General features: G+C 35.4%; 1 protein-coding gene across 2 annotated transcripts in view; it reads right to left on the bottom strand.

The window, feature by feature from the left end:
* DPP10 (dipeptidyl peptidase like 10) overlaps positions 1–16188 on the bottom strand; it is a 634998-nt gene that overhangs the window by 477123 nt on the left and 141687 nt on the right. For both annotated transcript variants that reach the window (XM_019469320.2, XM_019469321.2), the window contains exon 2: positions 12424–12538. In XM_019469320.2, coding sequence (XP_019324865.1) covers positions 12424–12538 — 115 coding nt within the window. The remainder of the gene's footprint in view (positions 1–12423; positions 12539–16188) is intronic.

Below are 16188 nucleotides of genomic sequence, written 5' to 3'. Positions count from 1 at the left end.
ATCTTGAAAGCAGCAAGAGAGAAACAAATTGCATACAGGGGATCTTCAATGTGTTTAACAGCAGATTTCTGGTCAAAAACTATGTTGCCAGATGGGAATTAAACAGCATTATGAAGGTGCTGAAAGAAAAAGCTGTCAACCCAAAATTCTATATCCTGCAAAACCATCCTTCAAAATTGTGTGAGAGAAACTAAAACCTCCCAAGATTAACAAAATCTGAGAGGTCACAACAAGTATATTTGGCATCCAGGAAATGTTAAAGGGATTCCTTTAGGATGAAGTAAGAGGGCAGTAGTAACTTGAGGTCAGGTTAAAAAATAACTCCAGTAAAGGTAACTACATAGTTAAATATAAAAGCGAAAATTGTTGTATATTAGGTTTGGAATGTCTCTCTATATTTCTTATATGATTTAAAAGACAAAAGCATGAAGAAATAACTAAAAATCTATGTTAAAGGGTGCAGAATGTATAAAATATGTAATCTGCAAAAACCAATATGAGGGAAAGTGAAGCCATATAAAAATACAGTTTATGTAAACTATTGATGTTGAGTTGTCATCAATTCAAAATAATTTTTATAAATTTAATATATTTATAGTCATACCAAAGGTAACCATAAGAAAATCTAAAAAAATAAAATAAAATTCAAAAGAGTAAAGCAAATATCAATCAAAGACAAAAGAAGGCAGTATTGGAGGACCTAAGAAACACAAAAGGTAAAATACATAGACAAAATAAATGGTAAAATTTAAGAAGTAATTCCTTTGTTGCAATTACTTTAAATGTAAATGAATTAAACTCTCTAAACAAAAGGCAGAGAACAGCAGAATTGAATTAAAAAAAATTTTATGCTTAATTTAGATCCAAAGACAAAAATAGGTTGAGGGTGAATGGATGGATTAAGATATTCCATAGAGACAGTTAATGAAAGAGAGCAGAAGTGGCCCTACTATTATCACAAAAAATAAACTACGTCAAAAATTGTTGTGGCAAATAAAGACATCACATATTGAAAACTGTTATACCCAAAAGTTATAACAAGAATAATGATACCAGAGCCAAATAACAGAATCACAAATTATGTGAATCAAATGTCAACAGAAATGAAGAAATAGGTCTTCAAAGGTGATTAGAGATCTCAATAGCCCACTTTCAAGAATGTATACAAAGTTTAGGCTGAAGATTAATAACAAAAGATAGGACTTGAACAACACTATTAATAAAGAGACATTTTAAATATATACATTGTGTGTGTGTTATAAAAATCTTTTATATATATATATATGTATATATATATATATATATATAAACATATATACATTATTTTCAATACATTATTTTAAAGTACATGGAATATTCTCCAAGACAAGTCATATTTTAGACCATAAAACAAGTCTCAATAAATTTAAAAATATTGAAATCATTCAAAGTGTCTTCTCTGAATTCAGTAGAATGAAACTAGAAATCAATAGCAGAAAGAAAACTGGAAAATTCACCTATATAAGGAAATTAAACAACATACTCTTAAGAAGAAATATTTCAAGGAAGAAATCACAAGGGAAATTAGGAAATACTTTGGAACAAATGAAAATGAGAATGCAATATACCAATACTTAATGGGATGCAGTGAAAACATTTCTCAAAAGGATATTTATAGCCAGAAACATCTCCATTAAAAAAGAAAGAAGTTAAATCAGTGACCTAACTTTACACAAAAAGAAGTGGGGGGGGGGGGGGGCGGTAGAAAGAGCAAAACAATAGAGAGAATCAACAAAATAAAAAGTTGTTCCTTTAAAAAGATGAACAAAACTGACATACATGTGTCTGACAAAGAAAAAAATAACATGCAAACAATGTCAGATATGAAACTGGGAGCATTCCCTTCCAATTTTACAAAATTGAAAAGGATTGTGAGAGAATACAATGAATGATTGATTGCATACCAACAAATCAGATAACCTGATAAAATGAGTACATTTCTAGAAACACACAAACTACCAGACTGACTCAAAAGGAAATAGAAACTCTGTATAGATTTAAAACAAGACGTTGAATCAGTAATGAAAAACTTCCCGATAAAAAAAAATATACAGGAGCAGATGACTTTCCTTGTGAATTCTACAAAACATTTAAAAAATTAACATCAATGCTTCTCGAACTTTTCTAAAAACCCTAAGAGGAGGGAATACTTACTGATTTCCTCTGTAAAGTTAGAATTATCCTGATCCAAATCCAGAAAGACAACATAAGAAAGGACAATATATCAATATTCCTTATAAACATAGATGCAAAAATGTTCAATGCAATTCCAGCAGGGAATGACAGAATTTTTTTCAATTAACAAATAAAATGTTTTAGCATATCAAAGGATTATGTATCATTAATGAGACAGATTTACCCCAGGAATATAAGGGTAACTCAACAAAACAAGATCAACCATGTAACAACACATAATAGGGGGGAAAAAAAGGAGAAACACAATGATCTGAATCGATGTTAAAATGCATTTGACAAAATCCATCACTCTTTGTTTATGAAAACATTAAAAAAAAAAAAAAAAAAACACCTAGGAACAGCAGGAAACTTCCTCAACATGAAATAGGTCATCTATGAAAAACCCAGAGCTAAGACAATAGTCAATGATGAAAGGCTGAAAGCTTTAGCCCTATGATCAGAAATGAGAAAAGGATGTTCATTTTTCATTGCTGTTATTCAACATTATACTAGAATCCAGCCAGAATAATTAGACAAGGTAAAGAAATAAAATGGAGTGAATTTAGAAAGGAAAAAAAAAAAGAAACCATATTCGCAGAAAAGCCCAAAGAATCTTTAATAACCTACCAGAGCTAAAAAGTTAATTCAGCACAGTTAAAGGGTACACAATCAACACTCAACAATTAGTTGTATTTATATACACCAGGACTGAGCAATCCAAAAAAGAAGAAAGAAAGAAAGAAAGAAAGAAAGAAAGAAAGAAAGAAAGAAAGAATTAAAAAGGATATTAAACAATCAATTCTATTTACTCTAACATCCAAAACAATAAAATACTTGAGAACAAATTTTACCAAAGAGTTAAAGGTTTGTACATTTAAAACTACAAGGTATTGCTGAAAGAAATCAAAGACATAAATAGAAGGACAATTTGTGTTTGTCACTTGGAAAACTAATATTTCTAAGATAGCAGTATTACCCAAAGTGATTCACATATTCAACACAATCACTATCAAAACCTATTGATAGTGAGAGAAATGTTTAATTTTGCAGAAATGGAAAAGTCAGTCTTTAAATTCATATAGAATTGTAAGGAGTTTTGAATAGCCAAACAATTAAAAAAAATAGTTGGACCGTTCATACTCTCATTTGAAAACTTACTCCAAAGCTACAGTAACCATAACAGTGTGATGTAGGCACAAGGATAGACACATTGAACAATAAATTAAAATTGCACATCCTTCAGTAAATTCATATTATCTATAATCAATGATGATCAACAAGGGTTAAAAAAACATATGGTGGAGATAAAAGAATTTCTTCAACAAATGGTGTGAAGAGAAATTTAAGTTATGTAAAAAATGAAGTTGAATTCCCTACTTCATACCATATGCCAAAATTAACTCAAAACCAATCATTGATCTAAAGAGATAATCTAAAAATCATAACTCTCTTAAAAAATAACAGTAACTCCTTATGACTTGGATTATGCAATGGATTCTTGGATATGATACTAAAAAGCATGAGAAACAACCAAATATACTGACTCCATCAAAATTAAGAACTTTGAATCTCTAAAACATTATGTTAAGTCAAAAAGTCAGACACAAAACATCATATATTTTTTGGTCACACTTACATGAAATGTTCACAATAGGTAAATCTGTAGAGACCAAGAGCAAATTGCTGACTGCCAGAAGATAGAAGATGAAAATGGGGAGTAACTGCTTACCGGGCATAAGGTTTCCTTTTGTGGTGATACAAATATTTTCCAATTTTATAGAAGTAATGGTTGTACACATTGTGAATGTAGTAAATGCCATTCACAGTAAATAGATCGTTCACTTTATCTTTTTTAAAGTTTGTTTATTTATTTATTTTGAGAGAGAGTGAGCAGGGATGGCATAGAGACAGAGAGGAAGAGAGAGATTCCCAAACAGGCTCCGTGCTGTCAGCGCAGGGCCTAACTCAGGGCTTGATCCCACAAACTGTGAGATCATGACCTGAGCCAAAATCAAGTCAGACACCAACTGAGCCACCCAGGTGACCTGGATTGTTCACTTTAAAATTGATAGTTTCAAATGTGAATTTCATTTTTTTTTTCCAGCAGGCTCCATGCCCAACGTGGGGCTTGAACTCATAACCCTGAGATCAAGAGTCACATGCTCTACTGCCTGAGTCAACCAGGCGCTCCGAGAATTGCACTGTAGTAAAATAAAAATTGTTCTCAACATCAGGCTTTGAGTCAAAGAATAAAGATAATGAATGTGATTGGGAGAGACAAGATAATTGGAGCAAGAAGAATTCCTAAATGTTGAATTATAATCTATGCAAAAAAGTATTCTGGGTGGCTCAGTCAGTTGGGTGCCCGACTTCGGCTCAGGTCACGATCTCACAGTCCAAGAGTTTGAGCCCCATGTCGGGATCTGTGCTGACAGCTCAGAGACTGGAGCCTGCTTCAGATTCTGTGTCTCCCTCTCTCTCTGCCCCTCTCCACTCAGGCTCTGTCTCTCTCTCAATAATAAATAAACATAAAAAGAATTAAAAAAGAAAGTATTCTTACTGGCCTTGTTCTCCTAATGTTACATAATTACAGATAATGTCCCAGGAAAAGCAAGGTGAGCTGTGAATCTAGGATTACAGACCTTCTATGCCATATTCAAAGTGCAAATTGTAATAATGCAGAGATTTAAGGAAGTGTCTTCCATATGAATAAAGATGTTTCCCAAGTCTCACTTTAATGATTCCAGTTTTTCTAGAGTTTATTCAAATGGACTCTACACTTAGTAGAACAATCTTAGAACAAGAGAAATATTGGTGAAAACAGGCCAAAGCAATGAATATTCACTGAAATTGTTTCAACTAAATTTTCACTTTTATGAACAAAGGCATAAATTGGGATATTATTTAGTTTAAAAGGCTATTTAATTAAGGTTTTTATTTGTCTGTTTTTTTCATTTGTTTTCACAGAGTCTCCTCTCACACCTAATGAAAGAATTCTAGGATGGGAGATCTTAAGTTACAGTTCAAACACAGAGAACTGGATGATAAAGTCCCTGGCAAATAACTGCAGATTAAAATACCCGCCCCTACAAATACAGGGGGCAAATGTATGGTGAACGCTGTCTTCTTTTTTCCCCCAGGGGTATAAGCAGTTGAATGCAACTCCCTCCTTTAAAGAAACTTTGCTTCTGAGGGATCAGGCTGCCTTGTTCCCCCCATTTTTAGAGGCCAGGCTATCATATTTCTAAAACTTATATTTCATAGAAAAAATATAACAAAATATTTAAAGTTGTACAGTGACATATAAATAATTGTTATACGATGTGGTTTAGAAAAGGAAGTGGGCACTTATATTTTATCATGGATATTGAGGTTCCAATAAAATATAATAGCTGAAAAAAGAATTTATACAGAATTGACATGCATAATTTTCTTTTTCTTTTTAAAGGAATCCGTCAGGGTTTTTTTAATGTTTTTATTTTTGAGAGACAGAGAGAGATACAAAGTGTAAGTGGAGCAGGGGCAAAGATAGAGGGACACACAGAATCTGAAACAGGCTCCAGGCTCTGAGCTATCAGCACAGAGCCTAATGCAGGGCTCAAACTCATGAACTGCAAGATCATGACCTGAGCTGAAGATGGACGTTTAACCGACTAAGGACCCAGGTGCTCCTGACATGCATAATTTTCAAATGCTCACTTCTGCACTCCCTTCCCATTTACCCCTTGTCTACCCCAGCTTATTCCTTCTCTGCCATGCACTCCCTTTAAGGCAGGTACAGAATCAATTCACTTATTTAAAAAAATCAGGGGTGGAATAAAGCAGAACTCATTTTTCTCTTTCTTTTCTGACATGTTTCTTGCCTATACTTGCCATGGGTGCAATAATATATCTTAACCTATATTCAAAGGTTAAGACACCAGCTAGAGCCGAAAAGCCCTGGCATAAGTGATCCAGCTTTTCCATGTTCCAGTCCTATGAGAGATAATTTACTGTAACCTGTAAGACTCAACTGAATAATGTAGAAGAGGCATAAATTAATCGTATCTATTTCACATTAGTAGTGTGAGGATAAATAAAATAGTACATGCAAAGCACTTAGCGCAATATCTGGCTTGTAACAAGCAGATAATAAATGTAGCTTGTTAAAGCAGATTCTCTTCTGACTGATAAAATTGAACACATCATAATGTAAACTAAATCCATTATTTATCTGATTAGACAATACAAAAAGATGAGGCTAAGAAGTCAAATTTGACTTAAAAATAGAAATGTAACTGTAAAGCAAAGACAAAAAAGTATAACTACTCTTACTTTATTAATGACAGAGAAAATTATTTTTCATTCAACATCAGAGATAAATCTGTTAGAAAAGGAACAATAACCCATGTAATCCAGGGGGAAACTGCTGGAATCTGCCATTGTTTTCTCTCTGGCAGCCTGATTATGTCTGGGTAATACCATATTCAAATGGGTTCATCTGTGCTGTTCTTGGAAAAACAAGCAGAGACAATTTAGCTTATGACTATCAATACAACATATCTCCTTTTTTTTTAATTCAACAAAATAAAATAAACAATTTGCATCTTGGTTGATGTTGATGTTTACAAGTGAGTAATGCAAATCTTAAAATCTGTAAAACATTATTTCCCTCTCATAAAAGCATAATGGGATAGTTTAATTGTTGCTTTGACATTTTAAAACACAGGTCAGATGCTTAAATGACACCTTTTAAATTGCAGCTGCCAAGAGATTGCTTGCAACATAATATGACATGACATTTTAACTAACTATAACCAGGAGCGATTATTTTGGTAGAACATAATAGTAATGAGAATAAATTCATTTTGAGTTTTTGCATAACAATAACTAATCAGCTGTCACCATTCCAATAAAATACTTAATTTTATTAAATGTTTTCTAGAAAATTATTTTTTTAATAATTAGGAACAGATTAATCTTTTTTAAGCCTCCTTTCAAAGGGTCAGATAGTTCTTTTTCTAAAACAAACAAACAAACAAACAAAAGAAAAAAAGAAAAAAGACAACAGGAAGAAAGAATTCTTTACCTCAAAGTCTTACCGCCCTATCAAGGCCAGGGCATGAACTTGGCAGTCTGAATTGAAGGTCAATGTAATCACATGCTCTGCTATACTTTCTCCACAAACTAGGCACCTAAGTCAAATTCTCCTGGCCTTAGCTGTATTACCTAGAAAACTGCACTTTCTCTAAGTTGGTGTATGATGAGGCATAAAGGATAGGATTACGTACTCTTTGGGGAAAAATATAGGAAAGTTGGCATTTCTTCAAAGACAAGTATGCATCCTTAAAGGTTTGCTTCTATATTTTGTTTTGTTTTTCTGGATAACTTTGTCTAAATTTCTCTGGTTCCCTCTACGTCCTAAATCTTGGTTATAGTGAACTCTTTGAGACTAACTTCATGGATCAAATCCTTACCTGACATAAAGATTTACCTAACTATTAACATCACAGTGGCCGTTTGAACATGGGTAAATTCTTTCCCAACAGGGCATCTGAGCCTGGTGTAAAATCCTTACTATTAGAGATACTTCTAGAAGTGAAAATAAAAGCATGTTTATAGGGTCCTAGAGGATCCCTATTAAATTCTTGTTTAACTGAGATCAAGCAGAATTCTGATGGCTTATGCATGAATGCCGATAGTTTATATGTGAATGCTTGTTTTCTTTTTTGCTCTGACAGACCTGCAAAGACCAGACAAGAATGCTCACCTAAAGAGGGTACTAAAGGAATGGGAAATTGCCTAATGAGCTACAGCTAATGATGAAGACACGATTTCAGTGCCTTACAATGTTGTCTTTAGTCAGCCATGACGATAAATTAAGCCGATGACCCTGTTTTGACACTGACTGATTGCAGACACCAAGCAAAGGGCAACAGGCCACTTTAGCTGAAAAATTGGTAGATTATACACAGTCAACACAGGTGGCTATCTCAATATGGCAACCAAATTGAAAGCTTAAAGAATATTCTCCAGTAAACACATTTTAACTCATAAAATGTGTCTCTCCTCTCAAAACTGGTCACAATGGGTAACTACATTCTGCAAGAAATGTTTCTGGATTATGATCATTCTCATTCTACATATTCAATATAAATATGAGACTGCAAAATGCATGCATGGCTACATAAGACTGTTTTCCACAACTCTAAGCATGAATGTACACTCATATATTTGCACAGTATAAGTATTGATCTTACAGTTACATATTCTGAAAATAAACATGGGTGCTCTTTTAATTCAATACAAACAAAAAAATATGTAGGCTTGATCAATGCATCTAAATAAGTCTGCCCTTTAATCAGAAAAAATGAAGTGAATAATTTGTTCCTTTCAAAAATAGTTACTTATTAAAGAAATACTTGAATGGTTAACCCACTCTTCAAATATAATTAGGACTTCTCTTCACCAGGCAGGGAAGTTGCTGACAAGCTTGGAAATTAAGACACCTGTGTCAAATTACTTCTGTAATAAAATTTGCAATCAAACCAAAATTACAATGAACATGTGTTTCTCTGGTTATAGGCTTGCATTCCTTAGCACTTACCTCCAAAATGGGATGCTATTTTGAGCAAAACAGTTTCTAAATCATTTCTTAGACTAGATAACTTTTTGTATATTTTCTTCCCTCTCCAATACCCACCCAAAAAAGACATTAAATATTTTTTCAAAGTAGAAGAGGCTTAGTGTGAGTTCACCAGATTTAATCTGTTCCTACATTTGTCACCAAACAGACCACCATTATTTCTGTTGCTGTTACTGCTGTTATTTGATTAGATCATAGATATATGAGCTATAATAAACCTCAAAAGATCACTTGATAGTCTGGTGAACCAAAAATACCCTCTTCTTCAACCAGGCACCTGATGTCAAATGAGATAAGTGATTTGCTCCAGATTCTATAGCTATAAAGGCATATGGATTTCTGAACCCCCACTCTTACTGGAAGGATTGTTCTAGAGTCAGCCCTTAGTTCTCGAGGTCTAGTATTTTGCTGAATGATTTATGGATCAATAGTTTCCCCTCATGACATAGATTCCCCTTCCTGGTTAAAAGTTTCCATCTGGTTGTGTAGTTTTCCCTAGTAATCTGGCCTTGGAGACTATTGGTGGACAAAGGGAACAACAGAAGGGGGTGTTGTATATTATGTTTCTAGTTCGGTGTTTTCCTTTGTGGATCTATTCTAGTACAGCAGAGGGGTCTCAAACCTGACAGTCAGAAGAGGAAAGACATGGTGTAATTAGAGCACTAGATTCTAACCACAGACATGCACAGGCACACACACGTGTGGCATCAAAGTCTACACTAGTGGTCTCAATGCACATTCTAGTCCTCAGAACCAGAGATTAAACAAATGCAGGGTGTTTTTTTTTTTCCTGTCTCATGAGGAAAGCAAAAGCACTTCAAGGCTTTGGACTCATATCTTAGGCCACAAACTATTAGTCCTCCAGCCTTCTATTTCACTATGTTCGGTTTGAACCCACCATGAAGGTCATGTAACTAGGCTGGTATTTACTTGTTCATAACTCAAATAAATTCCTAACCACTCTGACTACACCTATCTACTTCTTCAGTTTCTAGGATTTCCCAGGTCTCTGGTGGCTCTGAGTTTGCAAACAGAGAGTGCATAACACAGTTTAACTATCCCTTGCAGCAAAACTTTTTCCACTCCAGCATCCTGACTCCTGTTTTGTATCATTATATTCTTGACAAAAATAACCGTAAAACCCAAAGACATATGAACATGTGATTAATCTTATATGAAATTAAGTCTTTGGGTTGAGGATTTGTGGTTGTTTGTGTGTGTAGTTAGGAAAAAGGGGGGTTGAAGGTGATGGATAGAAAGCAGGGGAGAGCAAGGCCAGCTACCCACAACACCCAGAATGTAGTAAGAACTCCATAATTAATTAGTGATGAGTGAATGAATGAATGAATGAATGAAAACACAGACTACTGAAAGACTGACTCCGATTAAATATTTAGTCCCTTTCCACCTGCCATAATTTAAACTTGAAATCACAGAAGATCCATATTCCAGAGAGACTTTTATTTTTTCTTAGACATTTCCCTCATGTAATATAGTGTTTGGCATCATGTCTGGTGGTCAATAAGTACGGAATAATAGCAATAATAAGAGGAATAGCAACGCTGGTGCGAGATACTATTCTAAACACTTGAATTATATTATCTCATCTCTCCCTCATAATAACATTGTAAAGTTGGCACTATATGTTGTGCCCATAATACAGAAGAATGAAATGGCAGACAAGGTTCAATAACTGGCTAACTTCACAAAACTAGGAGCCAGAACTCAAACGAAGGTGTGCCTTGCTCAGAGCCCTTGTTTTAATAGAGAATAAGTGCATGACAAAGTGATGCCAGCCATACTGTTTTTATACTGAACAACACGGAAAAGGTTGTGTAGAGGAAGTTTAATTTTGTCAGTGGCCAACCCAATAAGGTCTTGCTTATACCAAACATTCAAAGACCTCCAAGTATCACTATAGCCTCAGGGAGAAACAAGAAAATCTGAGAAAAGAAATCACTGGAAAAGCATACTATAATCAGATGGAAGAAAGTTCAAGAGAAACACACAGGCATGAGGGCACCAATTTCTCCATCTGGTTAAGAGTCCCCAGTAGAAGACAGTACACTCAACTCATTCATTTTTTAGTAATTGCATTAAAATTCTGACGTTTAAGACAAACATGATGTCGGACATAAGCTTATTTTCATTTAACAAAGATTCTTGGCATTCTGCAACAACTTAGAGCCATTACATTGCTCAATTACACTGGATTGCAGATGTATAAATGAGGCAGATAAGACAGGGTTTCTGAAGAGAATTTTGGATAAGCCAGCTCTTATCAAGGAATTTCTTTCTCTTTTTCTCTCTCTTTCCCTCCCTTCCCCTCTTCCTCTCTCTCTCTCTCTCTCTCAGTTCCTTCCTTCTTCCTTTCTCTTTCTTTCTTTTTGCTTTCTTCCCCCTGCCCCGATTCCCTTAGTTTCTTTTTCAGTCTCTTCATATGCTAAATAATAATTACAAACTATTTGTCTGAATTTATATTTCAAAGCCAATATTTTTACCAGGATGATAGATTTCACAAAGTACCATACTGGAATAATTGATATTGTCATTTGTATAATTAGACACCATAATTAGTTGACTAAATAACTCTGAAAGAGAGCTGTTATTGTTAATCACATTTTTTACATGGGAAATAAGTCCAACATGTTTAAGGACTAAGTAACAAAACTGGGGCAAGAAATGAAGTGTAAATACGTAATATTCAACAACAGGCTGTAACTTCATTATATCAGTTGATTTTTGGACTAGCTCAATCCTACCTACCCCAGAAAATGACTATTTTTTATAATGCTGAGCAATATATGGGTGTCCAGTCTTTGAGGAAGCTAGACAGGCAGGTTGTAATAGCATACCAAATGGATTTGTTCCTAGAAGATATTTTGGGGAGTTTTAAAAGTCAGCAGCCTTTCGCTGTCTTCCAATATCAGCACCTACTAAAGAACAGTAAAACTTCTGGGTACTGAAATAATCCCCAAAGAGGAATTAAGCCTTCTGATAATTTATATATTAGTGTTAAATTCTTTAATGCAAAGGACACAATTTAAAGATCACTGCAAGGGCAATTTGGCAATGTTCTTTAGACAAGGGGAAACTGGGAATATAAAATTACAAGGAAAGAAAGGAACAGAAGAAAGAAGCACTTAGGGGCTTAGCTCATTCTCTTTTCATCAAACCCTCATTGTCTCTCAAATCCTCCTTCACTGCCATCATTATAGTCGAGCTATCACCTATATATGGGAACTTCCAGACTCCACCCCCTCATCTTCAACCCACAATAGAAGTCAAATGTCCCCTGCATTTATCAACTGACAAACATAAGTCTCTAAGTAGTAATGGAGACCAAAAATCTCCTTGGCATTCTCAACGTATATATTTTACATTTCAGTTTCCCCAAAATATCTTGCTTGGTATTTGAACCACAGAATTACGGTGCCATTTGCAAAATGTCTGGTTATGCATTTTTTTATTCAAACTGGTGCTAATGTGTCTTAAGATACCACATATGGCTACCCTCTTAAGGCATTTGAATGTGAAATTATCATCCACAATACCATCATAAGAGAGGAATAAAGACAGATTACCTGGGGTTAAGAGGATGACTGACATAGTGATGAGTGAGCATACAACTAAAATCACCAGCAGGGCAATAGCAATTCCCTTCCAGTTTCTCTGTGGAGGGCTGTTACTTCCCAGTTCCTACCGAGATAGAAAAAATAAAAAAAAGTTTCATAATTATACATGCTCCAAAAGAAATGTATTCATAAAGGAATAATTCACTGCATGGCACAATCACAGTTTGAAAGCTGATTAGGATCCTTTTCCTCTTCAGTAGCTCCTTTAATTATTCAAAGGTGAATATATTATAAATGGCTATCTTTTTTGCGGGGGGGGGGGGTGGTGGTGGTAATCTTATTTCTCTAAGAGATAAACCAACAGAGCTTTAGGCCTGCTGTCCAAAATGTAGATGGAGTTAAAATGCATTGACTATAAACACTAGGACAATGGCCAAAGTACTCTGCAAAATAATTATGGAAATAAAGTACACCCACTTACATTTTTTTCTTACTACAATGGAACCTATGACAAAGATTTAGATACAAGTATTTCCCAAGCACTGTGGACTACTTTTCTCACTGGATAGTGGGGGGGAAAGATTAGAGATGGGAAAATCATTCAAAATGCCCCATGCTGCAGAGCAGGGCACATCTGTCAACACAACAGGTCTTTTTTAAACGGCTCCCCCACCACTCATAAAAATCAACAGGATGTAGTAACTAAATTAAATGAGTGCTTCTATATCAGTGGTTGATAGCATCCTCTCCCTAGGCAGCATGCCTAATATTGGCAAGGAGGAAGATGGATGGGGAAGGATAAACTTGAGCATCTCTCACAATACATCAAGTAAAGCTTTTCATTTTTCAGATGATCTGTGTTCTACCCTGTTGACTAGAATTGTGTGAGCATAACTCCCCAAAGCAAAGCAAACCCCACACTGGCTTGAAACGAATGCCAGATTTTCTTTGCAGTGAAGTTTATGAAACCTTGAGTCTCTCATTTCTTTCTTCCTACCCCATCTCCCAGCTTCTCTTCCTCCTTCCCAACAAAGACTTCTTTATTCAAAACTAGCTAAATTTTTTATTTTGTAAGACAAATGAAGCAAAATGTAAAGGTACCCAGTTCACCAGGTGTGCACAGATCACTCAACAAGCCTCAGAGTAGCTCTGCTTTAAACAAAGATAAATAGGATAGCAAACATTTAGTAAATTATAAATGGGTTCCTATGACTCACAGATTAAAACATTGAGCACATTTTCATATAGTGATATGGGCTTCCAATTCTGCCATAAATACTTTGGATGTAAAGAACTAAACCCTAAATAAATGTAAGAAGAGAACGTGCATGAAAGGTGTTTTGTTCTAGTTTTTCCCCTTCTCAGATCAACTGCTGTGTCTTTCAGTCTGATGAACCAAATCCAGCAGAGATCAATTCTTTTTATTTATTTTTTTTATTTCAGAGACAGAGAGAGAGAGAGAGAGAATATGAACGAGGGGGGGAGGGGCAGTGAAAGAGGGCGATGGAGAATCTAAAGCAGGCTCCACACTGTCAGCTCAAAGCCTGATGTGGGGCTCTAACCCATGAACCCTGAGATTATGACCTGAACCAACTGAGGCACTCAACCAGGCACCCCCATTCTATTCTTTTTTTAATGACTCACTCTATACCTCTTTTCTATGCTTATTAATGCTTGTTATCCAACACCCCTATTTCTCTTGAGTTTTGGTTAGAATCTCCATTCATATTTATTTGAACTGCACATGTCCACTTATACACAGATTTTTTTAGTTTAGTACTTACTGTAAATGTGTTTTCTCTCCCTTATGATTTTCTTAACATTTTATTTTTTCAAGTTTACTTTATTGTAAGAAATGCGTTTATATACATATATACACACACCCACACATACAGTTATATAATACATAAAACAAAGTATGTATCAATTGCCTGTTTATGTTATTGGTAAGGCTTCCAGTCAACAGTAGGCTATAAGTAGTTATGTTTTGGGGAATCGAAAGTTATTCATGGGTTTGTGACTATGCTGGGGCCAATGTCCCTAACCCTCACATTATTCAAGGGTCAAATGTATTAGCAATTATAACTGACATCTCACTCCAGTAAAGGAATCGAGAGTAAATTATAATTTTAAATCTACTGATTCTGATCTTGGTTCCTCCTCACTGGATAGGCAGCCACCTCACCAGACTCTAAGCCTAGAGTGGGTCATGGTCCAGTAAGGCCAAAGACAAGACCCAGAGACAGCAACTGAGATGTAGTTTGATTGGGGAAACTTCCTTACAGGGAGTCCATGAGTGGCCAATGGGACAAGCATCTGCTGCTGGGATCTAAGTGCAGCAAGTGTGCACATCACAGCAACCTGCCTGAGCAACTACCTGCAACCTCCTTCCTCCTTGCATGGTGAGAGTTCTAAGGATATCAGGGCCTGCCATCAGGACACTCTGTTACAAAGGAGATGCTGCAGGTTGGCTATCCCCAGAGCCCCTGTCTTTGAACACTGAACAACATGTTCTTCTATACCTCCTGCTTGATGGGCATATAGAGGGAAGATAGGATTTCTACATTCTCAAGATAGTGGTTAACAGGAGCATTCATGGGATGCTTTCACAAACTAGTTATCCAGTGGGTACCATACTCTTAAACACAAGGCGAATTATTAAAGAAATGACTTCAGAGTGTGCTTTTCAGTTTTTGAATAGGATGTAACCATATAATGTCTACCAAAAGTGGTCTAACAGTAATAATAGCCTAGATATCTTACTATAGGTTTGGTATTATACTGAATATTTTATGTTCATAATCTCTCACAATCCTCAGAAAAATCAGGTGTGATTACTATTATTTTGACAGATTTGCAGATGAGAAAAATGGAACTTGGAGAGATTAATTAAAAACCCACTTACAATTAATAAGTGGGGGATCTCAGGGTCCAGTCCATAAGCTCTGGCTCTTAATCACTTAAATATGATGTTCTAAAGATAAATATGTCAAGGATAAATGCATGAAGCAATAAATAAATCAATGAGTCAAGGAATGATGTGGACCCCGACATAGTAACAGTTGTACTTTATCACCTTTTATTTGAGAAAATTCACAATTAAAGAAAAGCTGTGTGATGCCTTTCCAATAAATTTATATTTTCCCTAGTCATGGCGGACTGGGAAAATATACCATTTTTAAAATGGTGAAACACATTTGAGTGAAAAAAAAAAAAAGAAAAAATTTTTTTCCTGTTCATAAAGTGATTCACATAAGAATGTGTGGCTACTTTTAAGATGACTCATCAATACCCAAGGCATCTCCTAGTCTGTTTTGGAACTGCAGATTTAATGAGCTCCTAATAAAATCCTCCCCTTTCCATCTCTTACCAAGGCAATATTTATAAAACATGGTTTTACTTCTGTCCCTTTATTACACAAAGTCCTTTAGTGACCCAGTACTAGCTAAATAATCAAAATGCAAATGAGACAATTTAGCCTAACACTTGTCTCTTGCCAAGCTCCAGTCTCCTCATCCAGCTTGATCCCTTTTGAGAAGGAACACAGCCCCATACTGCTCTGGTAACCATTTGGCACAGATGCCTCCGATGCCTCAGCCTTCACCTCACCTTCCATCCTGATTCTTTCCCATCTAATCCCTTTTGCATGCCTCCACTTGCAGGCACTGCCCATCATTCAACATCCAGCTCTAATGTCTCTTCTCTTCCGAATTTCACCTACTTATGCAAGCCACATATGATTTCCCTTCCTCTGGAAAAAAAAATGCCTAAAAT

The sequence above is a fragment of the Panthera pardus genome, unplaced genomic scaffold (assembly GCF_024362965.1).
Source record: "Panthera pardus isolate Hobbes unplaced genomic scaffold, ASM2436296v1 HiC_scaffold_10, whole genome shotgun sequence".
Classification (NCBI taxonomy): Eukaryota; Metazoa; Chordata; class Mammalia; order Carnivora; family Felidae; genus Panthera; species Panthera pardus.
Note: the sequence above shows the minus strand (reverse complement) of the source record. Positions and strands in the feature narration are given on the sequence as shown.